The sequence below is a fragment of the Pristis pectinata genome, chromosome 17 (genome assembly GCF_009764475.1).
Source record: "Pristis pectinata isolate sPriPec2 chromosome 17, sPriPec2.1.pri, whole genome shotgun sequence".
Lineage (NCBI taxonomy): Eukaryota > Metazoa > Chordata > Chondrichthyes > Rhinopristiformes > Pristidae > Pristis > Pristis pectinata.
Window position 1 is genome coordinate 11,907,319 of NC_067421.1, and position 13,290 is coordinate 11,920,608.

The 13,290-nt window shown below is 47.4% G+C and overlaps 1 protein-coding gene across 5 annotated transcripts in view; it reads left to right on the forward strand.

Moving 5' to 3' along the window:
- The window catches only part of osbp2b (oxysterol binding protein 2b), a 279,746-nt gene extending 270,193 nt beyond the window's left edge, over positions 1 to 9,553 (forward strand). For all 5 annotated transcript variants that reach the window (XM_052031993.1, XM_052031992.1, XM_052031997.1 and 2 more), the window contains one exon: positions 2,440 to 9,553. In XM_052031993.1, coding sequence (XP_051887953.1) covers positions 2,440 to 2,582 — 143 coding nt within the window. In that variant the 3' untranslated portion in view covers positions 2,583 to 9,553. The remainder of the gene's footprint in view (positions 1 to 2,439) is intronic.
- Positions 9,554 to 13,290: the final 3,737 nt, after the last annotated feature.

A 13,290-nucleotide genomic window follows, 5' to 3' on the forward strand; every position in this document is an offset into this window, starting at 1 on the left:
TCTTACATCCAGCTCAACCTCTGCTCACCCGCGTGAGCATCAGTACACCCTCCGTCCAACTCCCAGCAGAACTCTGGGAAAACTGCCCACAAGGATTCAGTAACCTCTGGGCATTAAGTCTAGGCATTAGGGGAGTATTGGAAACTGACATTCCTAATGTTCCAGAAGGAACTTTAGAATAGAATCCTCAGAATCAGATTTATTATCACTGACTTATATGACATGAAATTTGTTGTTTTGCAGCAGCAGTACAGAGCAAAGACAATAAAATTACTGTAAATTACAAAAATAAATAAATAGTACAAAACAAAAAGGAATAACGAGATAGTGTTCATGGGCTGCTCAGAAATCTGATGGCAGAGGGGAAGAAGCTGTTTCTGAATCGTTGAGTGTGGATCTTCAGGCTCCTGTACCTCCTCCCCGATGGTAGTAATGAGAAGAGGGCATGGATGACTTGGGTCAGGTAGTACTGTAATCTGAATCAGAAAGTTGTGAATTCAATCGCTTTACTAGAGTTCAGCGCAGAAGGTAGGGTGGCACTTGTGCTGTGAGATGCCATCATTCAAATGGCATGTTGTAGCCCACTTTGTCCTCTGTCGCACCAACTTTTCAAAGAACAGGAAGAACTTCACCCCCCATCCTCTGATAAATATTCAGCTCTGAACCAATAACACCAAGAAGATCTAGTCATTGTTTTCTGGGGAATTTTGTAGATCAATTGTCCGCACTGTTTCCTATTTACAACGATGACTGTACTTCCAAAATACCTCATTGCTTGTGAAGTGCTTTTGAACGTCAGGATGTTTCGAAAGGCACTATTTGTGGACGGCACAGTGCTGGAGGTAGTAGAGCCACTGCTTCACAGTCCCAGAGACCCGGGTTCAATCCTGACCTCAGGTGCTGTCTGTGCGGAGTTTGCGCGTTCTCCCTGTGAATGCGTGGGTTTCCTCTGGTTGCTCCAGTTTCGCTCTCTGGGTGCATCCCAAAGATGCGTGGGTTGGTAGGTTAATCGGCCCCTGTAGATTTGTTCCTAGTGTGTAATTGAGTGGTAGATCCAGGGTGGAGTTATTGGGAATGTGGGGATTAATGTAAATGGGTGGTTATAGTCCAGCACAGACGTGGTGGGCCAAAGGGCCTGTTTTGTGCTGTATCTCTCCATGTCTCTATAAATGAAACTCTGGAGGAATTCAGTGGGTCAGGCAGCATCTGTGGAGGTAAATGGACAGTCCATTGGACTGAGGTAGCCAGTATAAAGAGGTGAGGGAAAGGGTGAGGCAAGAGCAATAAGAGGCGTAATTGGCAGGTGGGGGAGGGAAGGGTGGACAGAGGCAGAGAGGTGACAGGTGGAGGCAACAAACGGCTGTAGATGATGGAACCTGATGGGAAAGGAAAGTGGAGCAAGGAACCAATAAGGGAGGTGGGGAGGGCAGGTGGAGACAGCGGGGGGAGTGTGTGCGTGATGACCAGATGGAGAAGGTGGGTGAGGGGAAAGAAGCTGGGTGATAGGGGGCTGGGGGGGTGGTGTAGCAGGACCTGGGTAGAACAGAAGGAGGGAGGAAGGGACAGAGGGGGGAGCAGGTTACCTGAAGCTGCAGAATTCAAGTTCAATGTTCATGCCGTCGGGTTGGAGACGGTATATGAGGTGCTGTTCCTCTAGTTTATATTTAGCTTCACCCTGGCAGTGGAGGAGGCTGAGGACAGACAGCTTGGAGTGGGAATGGGGAAGGGAAGTAAAATAGTTTGCAACCGGGAGCTCCAGATGTCCGTGGCAGGTGCTTTGTAACGTGGTCACCCAGTCTGTGCTTGGTCTCACCAACATAGGGGAGGCCACATCGAGAGCACCGAATGCAGTAGATGACGTTGGTGGAGGTGCACGTCAACCTCTGCCTCGCCTGGAAGGGATGTTCAGGTCCTTGGATGGTGGTGAGGGTAGAGGTGTAGGGACAGATGCTGCACCTCCTTAGGTTGCAGGGGAAGAGCCCGGGAATGGAGAGGGGGAAGGATGGGGGGGAGGGATGAGCGAAGCAGGGAGTCATGCAGCGAGTGGTCCCTGCAGAAAGGGGTGGGGAGGGGAAAGAGGGCGAGAAGCCCCCAGTTGCGAAAACCTGCTCCTTTGTTGCCTCCACCTATCACCTCCCAGCCCCTTGGCACTATTTCCACCCTTCCCTCCCCCACCTGATCCCATCCACCAATCACCCCTCCTCACCTGGACCCACCTATGGCTTGCCAGCTCTTGCCCTCCTCCTCACCTCTTTATATCGGTTATTTCCCCTCTGCTCTTTCAGTCCAGATGAAGGCTCTTGACCCAAAACGTCGACTGTCCATTTCCCTCCACAGATGCTGCCTGACCCGCTGAGTTCCTTCAGCAGTTGTTTTAGTTCCAGATTCCAGCATCTGCAGTCTCTGTCTCTAAATGAAACTCTGTCCTTTCAAATACAGGCAGGGACTCTGAAGCTTACAAACCAGTGTGGTTTGAGAAGAAGGAGGACCCCATCACTGGAGAGGAGATGTATGTTTACAAAGGTGGCTACTGGGAGTGCAAGGAGACACAAGACTGGAAGCTGTGCCCAGACATTTACTGAGCACGGTCCAACTCCAGGCCAATGGACCTCAGAGTCTCCCCAGTCACCAGCAGGAGAGGAAAGGAGCATTGCTAACCTCCACTGTGGAACAAAACAACGGAAACATACAGGGCAGCTTTCTGGTACAGACAATGTCAATGCAAATAAACACCACAGCCCCACTCACAGGATACAACATAAGCTCCCTCCCCTCCCTCCAGACAATATGGCCCATAGAAGATCCATGGAATTATTTTTGGCCACAGTAAAGTAAGAGCAGTGGGTTGCCTGGGGATGGTGATTAGCACCAGTGTTCCAACAGCCATATTCCAGCATCCATAAACGTATGAGAACCTGACTGTTGATGTGACCTGCAGTCTTGGATAGAAGTCTTGTCAAACAAATTATCGGCTGGTATTTGATTTTACTGTTTAAGAAAAATGTACAGATCTGTGGCAGTAAAATTAGCCTGGAATCATCCTCTGTTGGGAGCCAGATAGGCCTTTTACAGTATCAAGTGGGTCTCTGTGTTCTTGGCCTCATTGTATACAGAGTCGAAAGACACAGGTGTACAAAGGGACAGCAGCTGAGGGAGAAAGGGTCTGCTGCGGGGAATTATTGGACTTAAAATGAGAATTCCAACTGAGAATGAATTTGCTTGTGGAAGGTGAAGCGTAGACCTTACTGACGAGGTTTGTAGACTGCTGTTTCATAACATAATCATGTTTGGGTATTGAGTAGGTCAACTGATCTGTTAAGCTTTAGATCAACTTAAAACATAACATCGTCACACTTCTGGAACTTAATTGCAAAATTGCAGTAATCAGGTAGCAAATCACATTGCAAGCTTTAGGTGTAGAGATTCTGCAAGGTTTGACACAACAAATCATTTGCTCTAACATTTAGTGTATCATCAACATTATTCTCTACCTCACAATCCAGTGGATTAGTTCTATTTTTCACCACACCCCCAACATGGCCTGCTAGATCACTGACTAAAGGCTGCCTTCCACTCCCAGTACCCTGAACTGTTGTTTGTATCAGGTTAGAATTGCTGTGATTTGATTCTAACCCCCTCCCCTCCCGCCCCCAGTCCTACGGATAAAGCACGACGATCAGAATTTACAGTTGGTGTTACACTTCCACTGGTTTGGGTATTCAACACCCATACTGGCTCTCTGCCCTTCCTCTTGCTGAGATACCCATCTTTTACATGTCAGAATAATTCCTAAGCAAACCTCCATGAATTTGCCACGAACTGAAACAGCTCCCTGTGAGAAGGTAGTTTATGGTGGTCAGTTTATGAGAGAAGCTGATGAGGAGGTCCTTTCTGGAAGTGCCCTCTCTCATACACAGGAGGGCTGTTCCAACTTCTCATTGCGTAAATTACATCTCATGTCACACTTCTATGGGTGTGGCGGTGGGGGGAGGGTGAGAGGTACAGGAATGCATGCTGATAGATTACAAAAATCTCTCACTTGTGGACAGGCCACATGGATTGCACAGGGGTCCCACTCCCTAATGATTTCTATACCAGGAACATTCAGATGCCACCATCCAACAAGACTGGCAGCGAGCCAAATTCAGGGAGCGCTGCAGGGACACCAAACTGGCATCACAGGAGCATGGAGACAGGTTGCAACCAACAAGCTGCAATAGATACGAGCTCTTAAATCCCGAGAGTTCCACCCTGACTCTCAGAATGATCTCACTGATTACTCCCTCACTTTCAGCACAGTGAGAAAGACCTCAGTCTAGCACCCATTCCTTGCTCTTCCCACCAATGCATTTCCAGCTGTGACTGAGGTCCTTTCGGTTTGCAGAAAAATGGAAGTGTCCGTGCTACATAGACCTTTGCAGAATTCTGCAGCAGAGACTGACTACACCATTGGAGAGAGTACTGTCAGCAGGTATGTCAGTACATAATTGAAATCCATCCATTAGAATAAAATTCACCCAGGAAAAGATGAAGCCCTCAGTTTAATCTCAGCTGCAGGACAGCACATCAACAATGTGCTGATTGACCTAAAGCACACAGAGAAGGTTGTTGCTTATCGGAACTTATGAAGGCCTCCTGTTGATCAGTCCCCCTTCACAAGGGCCAGAGGAAAAGACACCACTGTCGTGCTCATCTTGGCACCCAATCATATGTAGGGGAGAGAAAGTCTCCTCGGGGAAGGGTTGGAGATTTGATGTTGGGTACGCATTGGGGGTTGCCTGAGAGAGGTCTGGTCACAGAATAGCAGGACCAAGCCAGGGCCCAGGAATGGGAAGTTTAAACCATACTTTGGATCATAAAGTCCCAATGCCTAAGTACCCCAATAAAAGTGATTCCAGTATTCCTGCCCTAAATATTTTTGGAATGTTGGGAAATATTCTGTACAGTGTTAGTGACATGAAGAACTGCCACAGCAATACTGTGAAAACGGGGCCTTCATTGTGACTGAGAAACCCAAGTAATCATTCATCAAGGAAGCTGCTTAAGATATCTATTTCCAACCAGCAATTCGGAACCTTTTAATAGAGCAACAGGTAATATCAGAGACTGATAAGTCCACGGCATCTTCCTCCAACATTTAGGATTGGCCTAATTTCAAGCAGTAGTCTTACATGAAGAATAATTAAATCATTCCAGTTCTGTACCTCTAATCATGTGTCCAAGCCCAAATATCTCTCCTCCAAGTCCCCAGGCAGACTGAACACCTGCTGCTGATGAAGGAAAAGTCATTTTGACTCCAGAAAGAAACAATGGGATGCGCTGCCTCTGTGGCTTCCCCCATCCTTATTCCCTGCCCTAAGTCTCTTCAATTTATTGCCCCTGCTTGGTCCACCATCTGTGGTACAGCTTTGACCCATCTGCAAAAATTGCCCCCCCTCCCTTCCTCCCTCCCCTAATTCTCACCTTACTCACAAGTACCCCTCATCCTTTCCCCAGCTCCCCCATTTGTGGCTGGTTTCCATTTCTCTTCAAAGCACTTTGAGTCATTTTTTTTTCCCTCACTGAAGGCACTTTACTAGTGATAGATTGTGGATATGATTGTGGAATGCACAAGTAGGCATTCTCCCTCACTTGGCCCATTCCCATATTACTACAACTCCTTTAACTTAACAGGAGAAAGCATGATCTGACCTGTAATCCACCTTATCTGAAATCCTCCGTCTTCAGTGACCTGTGGCTCCCCCGACCTGTCCTGTCAGATTCACGTAGTTGTTGTGGCTTTGTTGAAATGTTAATCATCAAATTGGACAGTCCAGAGTTAGCTGAAGACGGACTATCAGAGAACATAATTACCTTTGTTTGAGGAGGAGACTCCTGTATTCACCCACCTCCATTTTTCTCCTCGTGACGCCCCCTGCTGGTTAGCCACCAGCACAAGGGCAGCGCAAGGCTGACAACAGATTGCCCAACCCTGTATCCACAGGGTAATCTCCCACAAAGTGCTGGAGGAACCCAGCAGGTCAGGCAGCAGCTATGGAGGGAAATAACAGTCGACGTTTCGGGTCGAGACAGAATCTCTTGTGACAGAGGGTTATCTGTTGGCTTGTAATGGAAGCAAGCTGAGGAAAAATAACAGGCCACTGAGAGCTGGACTTAATGACTTGCCAATGCCTATAGTCACTTAGCACTGACAATTGGGCGGTTTTCAGGAACCAGTTCCCCAACAAATGACAATGATCAATAAGACCCTGAATTACCTAGGGCTGTAGCCTCTGCATTACGTATACAATGAAACCCTGACATACACTTTGAATCATGTGTGGATGGATTGCAAATGACTCATCATAACATTTCATTTTAAAGGCACAGTGTGTTTATACTGTTGAGTGCCTACAATGTTGAACACAGCAGCTCTTACCTGCTAAATAGGAAGAGAAGAAGTAACGTTAAGTAGAACCTGGGTAGTTCCGGCAGGAAAGGGAGAAAGGAAATAGTGAATCCCCCCACTCCAGTCACCATTGAGAGCTTCAGAGACCGTTCTCTTTGCTGCCCCTTTGAAATATGTGACGTGTTTCAGCGACCCTACCCTCAAACAAAGGAACCTCCTAGAATCAAACTCCTTCATGGTTCCTTTGTTTGTAATGTCAGTTTTGATTATCCTTTTGCTGGGATAGTATCCAATTCAATAATTGGCCACGATGCACATACAGTTTACATTGTACCCTTCAGCACTACTTCACTTTATGCAGCAGGATTTATTGTTATATGGTGTATGAACCTAATGCCACGGGACAAACATAGCTCGTTACTTTCTTCAGTCTGTAGAGTGTCAGATGCAGTAGTCTGCCACCAGCAGTTGTGAATATCTTGTGAAAAAATACCCAAATAGACCATGTAAATATTTACATTGTTTAAACTGTTTAGAACATAAAACTGAGATTGTATAAATCTGAAGTTATACTTAAGACTGACTAGTAATATATTTGTAATTTGTTATACATTAAGATTTTCATTTCAATAATGTAAAAACAGCACTGTCCTGAGTGTGTTCATCCTACCTTAAGGAAAAATGGGAGATGAAGAGAAAACTGAGGTTGTTGGTTTGATGATGATACAAATCTCTGGAAAGAAATGGAAGTTGTTAGATGAACGTGTTGAACCATCGCCCCTTCCTTCAGGTTTCCCCTCGTTCCCTCCTCGTTAGTGCACTTCTGGTTCACATCACCACCATTCTCATCCAGGTGGGCAGCATGATCTGATCTGTAAACCTCACGGTTTTCCAACCCTTACCCCTATAAACCTATTATTAGTAACTAATCTATTTTTAATAATCCCATCTATAATTCATCAACAGGTTGTGTGGGTGCATGCATTCCCACTGCCTCTCCCCCCAGCACAAATGACACAAGTGTCTCTGATTCTTCCTCCTTGCTGAGATGGCTTCAGGCTGGTGGTTTCAATACTCGCCCCTTGCACAGATGCTGAAGGTGGAGGACAATACTCTGTGGGCTGAGTCACCAGCCCTTCCCACTTAGATATGTTTGTGAAGAGTCCATTTGGCACCAGTAGATGGAGCACAGTCCCTGGCAAAATGCACTATATCAAAGCTACACAGAGCTCTGTGACCCCTTCTTAATCTAAGGTTGTTCTGGTTGTTTTATGACAATATGAGGTAAGCCCCTCTCACAAGAAATGTAAGAATATTCACTCATCCTGACACCATTGATACCATCCAAGATTGTCAGCCTTATCCATGGCAATGTCTCAGTTGAAAAGTTACAGTCAACAAAGGTTCTGAAATGTGAAAATGTAAAATACAGTTTTTAGAAGGAGGGAGAATGAAGTTCAAGTCAGATCTACTGAGTTACTTCATTTGAACAATAACACTCTTGAAAGCAATTCCTTGGGCTGTGGCCTCCACATTATATCAACATGAAATCCTGATGTACACTGAGAATTGTCTGTGGATAGATTGCAAATACCTAATTTTGAAACTGAGATTGTGGATTTCTATTCACAGTTAAATACCAATCTTTGAGATAAAGTATCACTGCCTTTGATAGATCTGGATGGAGCAGAACACTGTCAGGGTTGTCCAGCTATTTCAAATCAGAAAACTGCTGAGTTGGACAGGGTGTCGAGATGTCTGAAAATCGAAGAACTGCAGATTCTGGAAATGTGAAACAAGAACAGAAGATGCTGGAAACACTCGGGCAATATCTGTGGAAAGCGAAACAGGGTTAACATTTCAGATCAAGGGCCCACATCAGAACTTCTCTTTCCACAGATGCTGCCTGACCTGTTGAGTGTTTCCAGTATTTTCTGCTCTTGTGTCAAGATGATGGGTTTCCTGACATATTAAGCACTGGGGACCATATTCAAATGAAGTCACCTCTTTCCCTCAACTTCCCATGAGAAGTGGTAAAAGCTACCTTGAACTTCTGCCTTCCCAACAGAGAACCTCTAACCCATTTTGGATGATGTTTTTGAACTCTCTCTCAATAGAAGTGGTTTTATTTGGATGTTGGATTGAGGATTTAAACAATTATTATTCCATTCGACAATGTATAAAGTGTTAAGTGAACTGGATAGTGAAAAACAGATTTGATAACAGCCTACTATCTAAAGGTGCTAAAGCATGATTGCCATAATCTCAACATTGGATCCAAGTGACTATTCTACCTGGAACTCTAATCACCCCTCCCTCCTTCTGCCCCCTCCCTGGTCCCATCCTAAATGTTTGCTGTCTTTTCAACTCTCAATCAATTGGAAAGCACTCTGTCAGATGGGAAGGGAGCCACCTTCTCCCATTTAATTAGATGGTGTTTGCAACTTCCTCTTGACTCGACACTCCTGTTTAGACAGGATAAGACTGGGAAGTTTTTCCCATCTCGGTAAAACTTGAGTGAGGGACACCAGATGCTCAAAAGCTCAGGTCGATTGATCAAGATTATCAATGTGTCCATATAATGGAGCACATTGGTCACCCACTGGAGATTACCATCAACCCTCGAGGCCAGTGGCAGAACTCCACATTACAATAGTAACATTATAAGTGTATTCAATATAAAGAGATTGCAATTTATATTTAATTGAGTTTATTCTCATTGTTAGTAAAGCTCAATGGTTATAACTTCCTCTAATTCTATTTTGTAATATTCAGTGGTAGAAAACGTGCAGCAAACCTAGCTTGCTGAGAACTTGCAATAGAATCGTGTGTACTTTCAATGGTGCAAAAGTGTTAATCATGCTCTTCCCATGTACTTGTATAACCTGCTTAATTATGAAAGCAACCAAGGCTCCTTAGTTTGTATGTAAATTTGAATTGCTTAAAGGAATATATTTACAAACATTAATGAATTATTTGCATAAAGTCTGGGCCTTCTGGGTGTACTCACCTGCTCATTTGAATATTTTGCCACAGTTTGGTCACTGATCTAACCAGCACCAATCAAAATCCAAGCTGACAGGACATCTGAAAACAATATCTTGTGAGATTAAAGACAAAAATGCCAAAAATGTAGAAATAAAATAAATTCAGAAATAAAGATCATTCTTATGTTTGTGTTTGTGATGTCACAGTTGGTAATTTAGTTTTTAAAGATATCCGAATTGAGCAGTGTTGCAATGCTTCAACATGCAGTAGTGAACATCCAGGTTGATTGATAATTGTCTGCAACAGCTTGTCCAGTGAGAATACCTCTGCGATCTTAATCACCATGTTGTGGTATCCCAGATTCATTAGTCTGTGTTGTTACAGATTAATCAGTCTACTCCATTATGGATTAATGAGTGTATTCCAGATTGATCATTGCCTGCTGTGTTCTGGATTACACGCCATCTACTGTGTCGAAAAGAAACATCAACTGCTCTGAGTTTTAATGAATCTGCTGCAACCCACTCTTGTGTGGCAGAGCAACTGAGAGGTGACTTTTCCTGTGGCAATTTACACCCAGTATTAACTGAGAGCAACATCCTACATCCTTTGTGGGATGTTGGGCTCTCCCTGCCAAATTATTCAAAGCCACTATTAATTTTAAAAACGTAGAACTCTTAACTCAGCTGATCCAGATGTGAATCATTTTTTTAGTGGCAGTCCTTGCGTTTTATCATCTGGCATCCTTGTGCCCATCTGAATAGCAGTAATGTGAACATCCTACAGAGTCAATCACCAGGCTAACTCAGCTTTCCATTTTGTGTAATGTAAGGTGGGATACAGCGAGGCTAAATTTACACTTTAGGGTTTCATTTTTACCCACTTGTTATGAGCTCAATTTCTAGTCCAATCTTCTCTTCTCCCAAAGATGCTGACTCAATTCAGGCTCGAGCTAACCCACAACTAAATGCAAGTGCTCACTATTTGTAATGAGAACCTGGACACTGCAGGCGCAATTGTTCTTCATGGTCCCAGAGCAGCTCTGTGCGACATGCTGGGGCTATGACAATGGACTGTAAACACTATCATCGGCAGAGAAAATTATGGCACAGAAGGCAGCTCATTGTGCCCATGGCAGCAGAAGTAGAGCAAACTTGTTGGTGTGGCCCTTCAACTGTTCACCTAGGTACATTGGTGTGACCTTTCAACTGTGGATCTGGGTATGATGCACATTTTTGTTTCCCTCTCTCTTCAGCCACCAGACTTAAGATCAGATATCTTTATTTGTCACATATACATCAAAACACACAGTGAAATGCATCTTTTGCGTAGAGTGTTCTGGGGGCAGCCCACAAGTGTCACCACGCTTCCGGCACCAACATAGCATGCCCACAGCTTCCTAACCCGTACGTCTTTGGGATCTGGGAGGAAACCGGAGCACCCGGAGGAAACCCATGCAGACACGGGGAGAACGTACAAACTCCTTACAGACAGCGGCCGGAATTGAACCCGGGTCGCTGGTGCTGTAATAGCGTTACGCTAACTGCTACACTACCGTGCCATACTTTGGATGAAAATGACTTCCCATCCCCCTTCTAATCCTACCAGTTACCCACACCCCTCTAGTTATTGATTTATCTGCTAAGCAGATGGGTCTTTCACATTCTAGACTTCTCGTTTTATACATTATGACTAAATCTTCCCTAGCCAAAGAAAGTAACACAGATTTGGCCAATTTTTCCAATAACCAATCTTATCCATCCCTGGCAAAATCTCCTCTGAACCGTTTCACATTCTGTAAGTCAGACAGCACAGAAACAGGGTCTTCAGACCACTGAGTCCACACTGACCATCACATATTTACACCAACATCACATTCATTTTATTCCCCACAGATTCTACTACTCAACTATACACTAGGAGCAATCAACAGCAGCTAATTATCCTATCGACCTGCACATCTTTGGGATGTGGGAGAAACTGGAGTATTGGGGGGAAACCCACACAGTCACAGGGAGAATGTGCAAACTCCACACAGACAGCACCTGATGTCAGAATTGAACCTCTGCTAGTTGCCCCACTATGGTGACCAGAACTGTATGCAGCACTCCAGGTATAGGCTAACCCGTGTTTTTGACTGATCCAACAGGACTTGGTAAGACTGCAGCCACTGGATGGCTTGCTCAGGTCTCCAGCTGCCCTCCAGTTTAACGTTACCTCGGTATTGTGACCTTGTTGATTCCCAAGCAGCGAGGCCAGTACTCATGGATCAAGCCTGCAATAGAACCCGGACCAGTGTGATCGGAGGGAAGGTTAATGTTGAATGGTCAGCCAGTTGACAAATGATTGGGGGAAAGCTGATAGGGCAGGAATTGCCGAATCGTAGATGTGTTGTGAATGGGGAGAACCCGCGTCATGTTCAGCATTGTTCGTAGATGTCATGGTGTAGCTGCACCACAACAGTTGTGTGGGGACCCTCACTACCTTTCTCTTTCAGTCCTTTAAGCCTTTTGACTCTGATGCCCACTCATCCCATTTGTATAAATCTCTTTCTCTCTCATCTCTCCCATTCCTTTTATTTTCTTATCCTCCCTCTGCCTTGTCCTCACTCTCCTTTTGTTCTCCATCTGTCCCCCTCCTGCCCCTCGTGCTCCTTCTCCTCATCTTTCCTCCCTCTACTCTCTCACCCTCCTTCCCTCCTCGCCCTCCCTCCCCATTCCCTCACCCTCCCTCCCTCTCCCACGCTCTCCTCCCACCCTCCATCTACCGCATTCCCTCTCCCTCCCACTCCTCCCTCTCCCTCACTCCCCCTCCTCCACTCCCCACCCAACCCTCTGCCCCACCCCATACCCATCCCTCTCCTCCTCACTTCCCCTCACTCCTCTCCCTCCTCCCCTCCCACACCCATCCCCCTCCCTCTGTCACCCTCCCACTCTCCTTCACCCTCAGTCCTTCCTCCCACTCTCCCTCCCCGTCCCTTTCCCCCACCAGCATCCCCCTCCCCCACCCTATCCATCCCTCTTCCCCCTCCCTCCTCCCCTCCATCTCCCTCCCTTCCTCGTTCATGCTCACACTGTCCTTACCCGTCACCCCCACCATCCTTCACCCTCTCCCCTCCTCCCTTCCTCTTTCCCTCCCCCCTCCCTTTCCATCCCTCTTCCCCTCCTTCCCTCTCTCCCTCCCTCCTTCCCCCTCTCCCTCCCTCCTTCCCCCTCTCCCTCCCCTCCTTCCCCCTCTCCCTCCCCTCCTCCCTCCTCTCCCTCCCCTCCTCCCTCCTCTCCCTCCCTTCCTCCCTCCTCTCCCTCCCTCCCCCTCTTTCCCTCCATCCCTCCCCCTTTCCCTCACTCCCCTTCCTCTTTCCCTCCCTCCCTATTCCCCTCGCCTCCCCCTCCCCTCCCTCCTCCCCTCGCCTCCCCCTCCCTCCTCCTCCCCTCCTCCCCCCTCCTCCTCCCCTCCTCCTCCCCTCCCCCCCTCCTCCCCCCTCCCCCTCCCCCCCTCCCCCCTCCTCCTCCCCCCTCCCCCTCTCCCCCCTCCTCCTCCCCCCTCCCCCCCCCTCTCCCCTCCTCCCCTCCCCTCCTCCCCTCCCCTCCTCCCCCCTCTCCTCCCTCCCCTCTCCCTCCCCCCTCCCCCTCCCCCTCCCCCTCCCCCTCCCCCCTCCCCTCCTCCCCCCTCCCCTCCTCCCCCCCTCCCCTCCTCTCCCCCCTCCTCTCCCCCCTCCCCTCCCCTCCCCCCTCCCCTCCCCTCCCCTCCCCCCTCCCCTCCCCTCCCCCCCTCCACTCCCCTCCTCTCCCCCCTCCCCTCCCCTCCCCTCCTCCTCCTCCCCCTCCCCCTCCCTCCTCCTCCTCCCCCTCCCTCCTCCTCCCCCTCCCCCTCCCTCCTCCTCCTCCCCCTCCCTCCCTTCCTCCTCCTCCTCC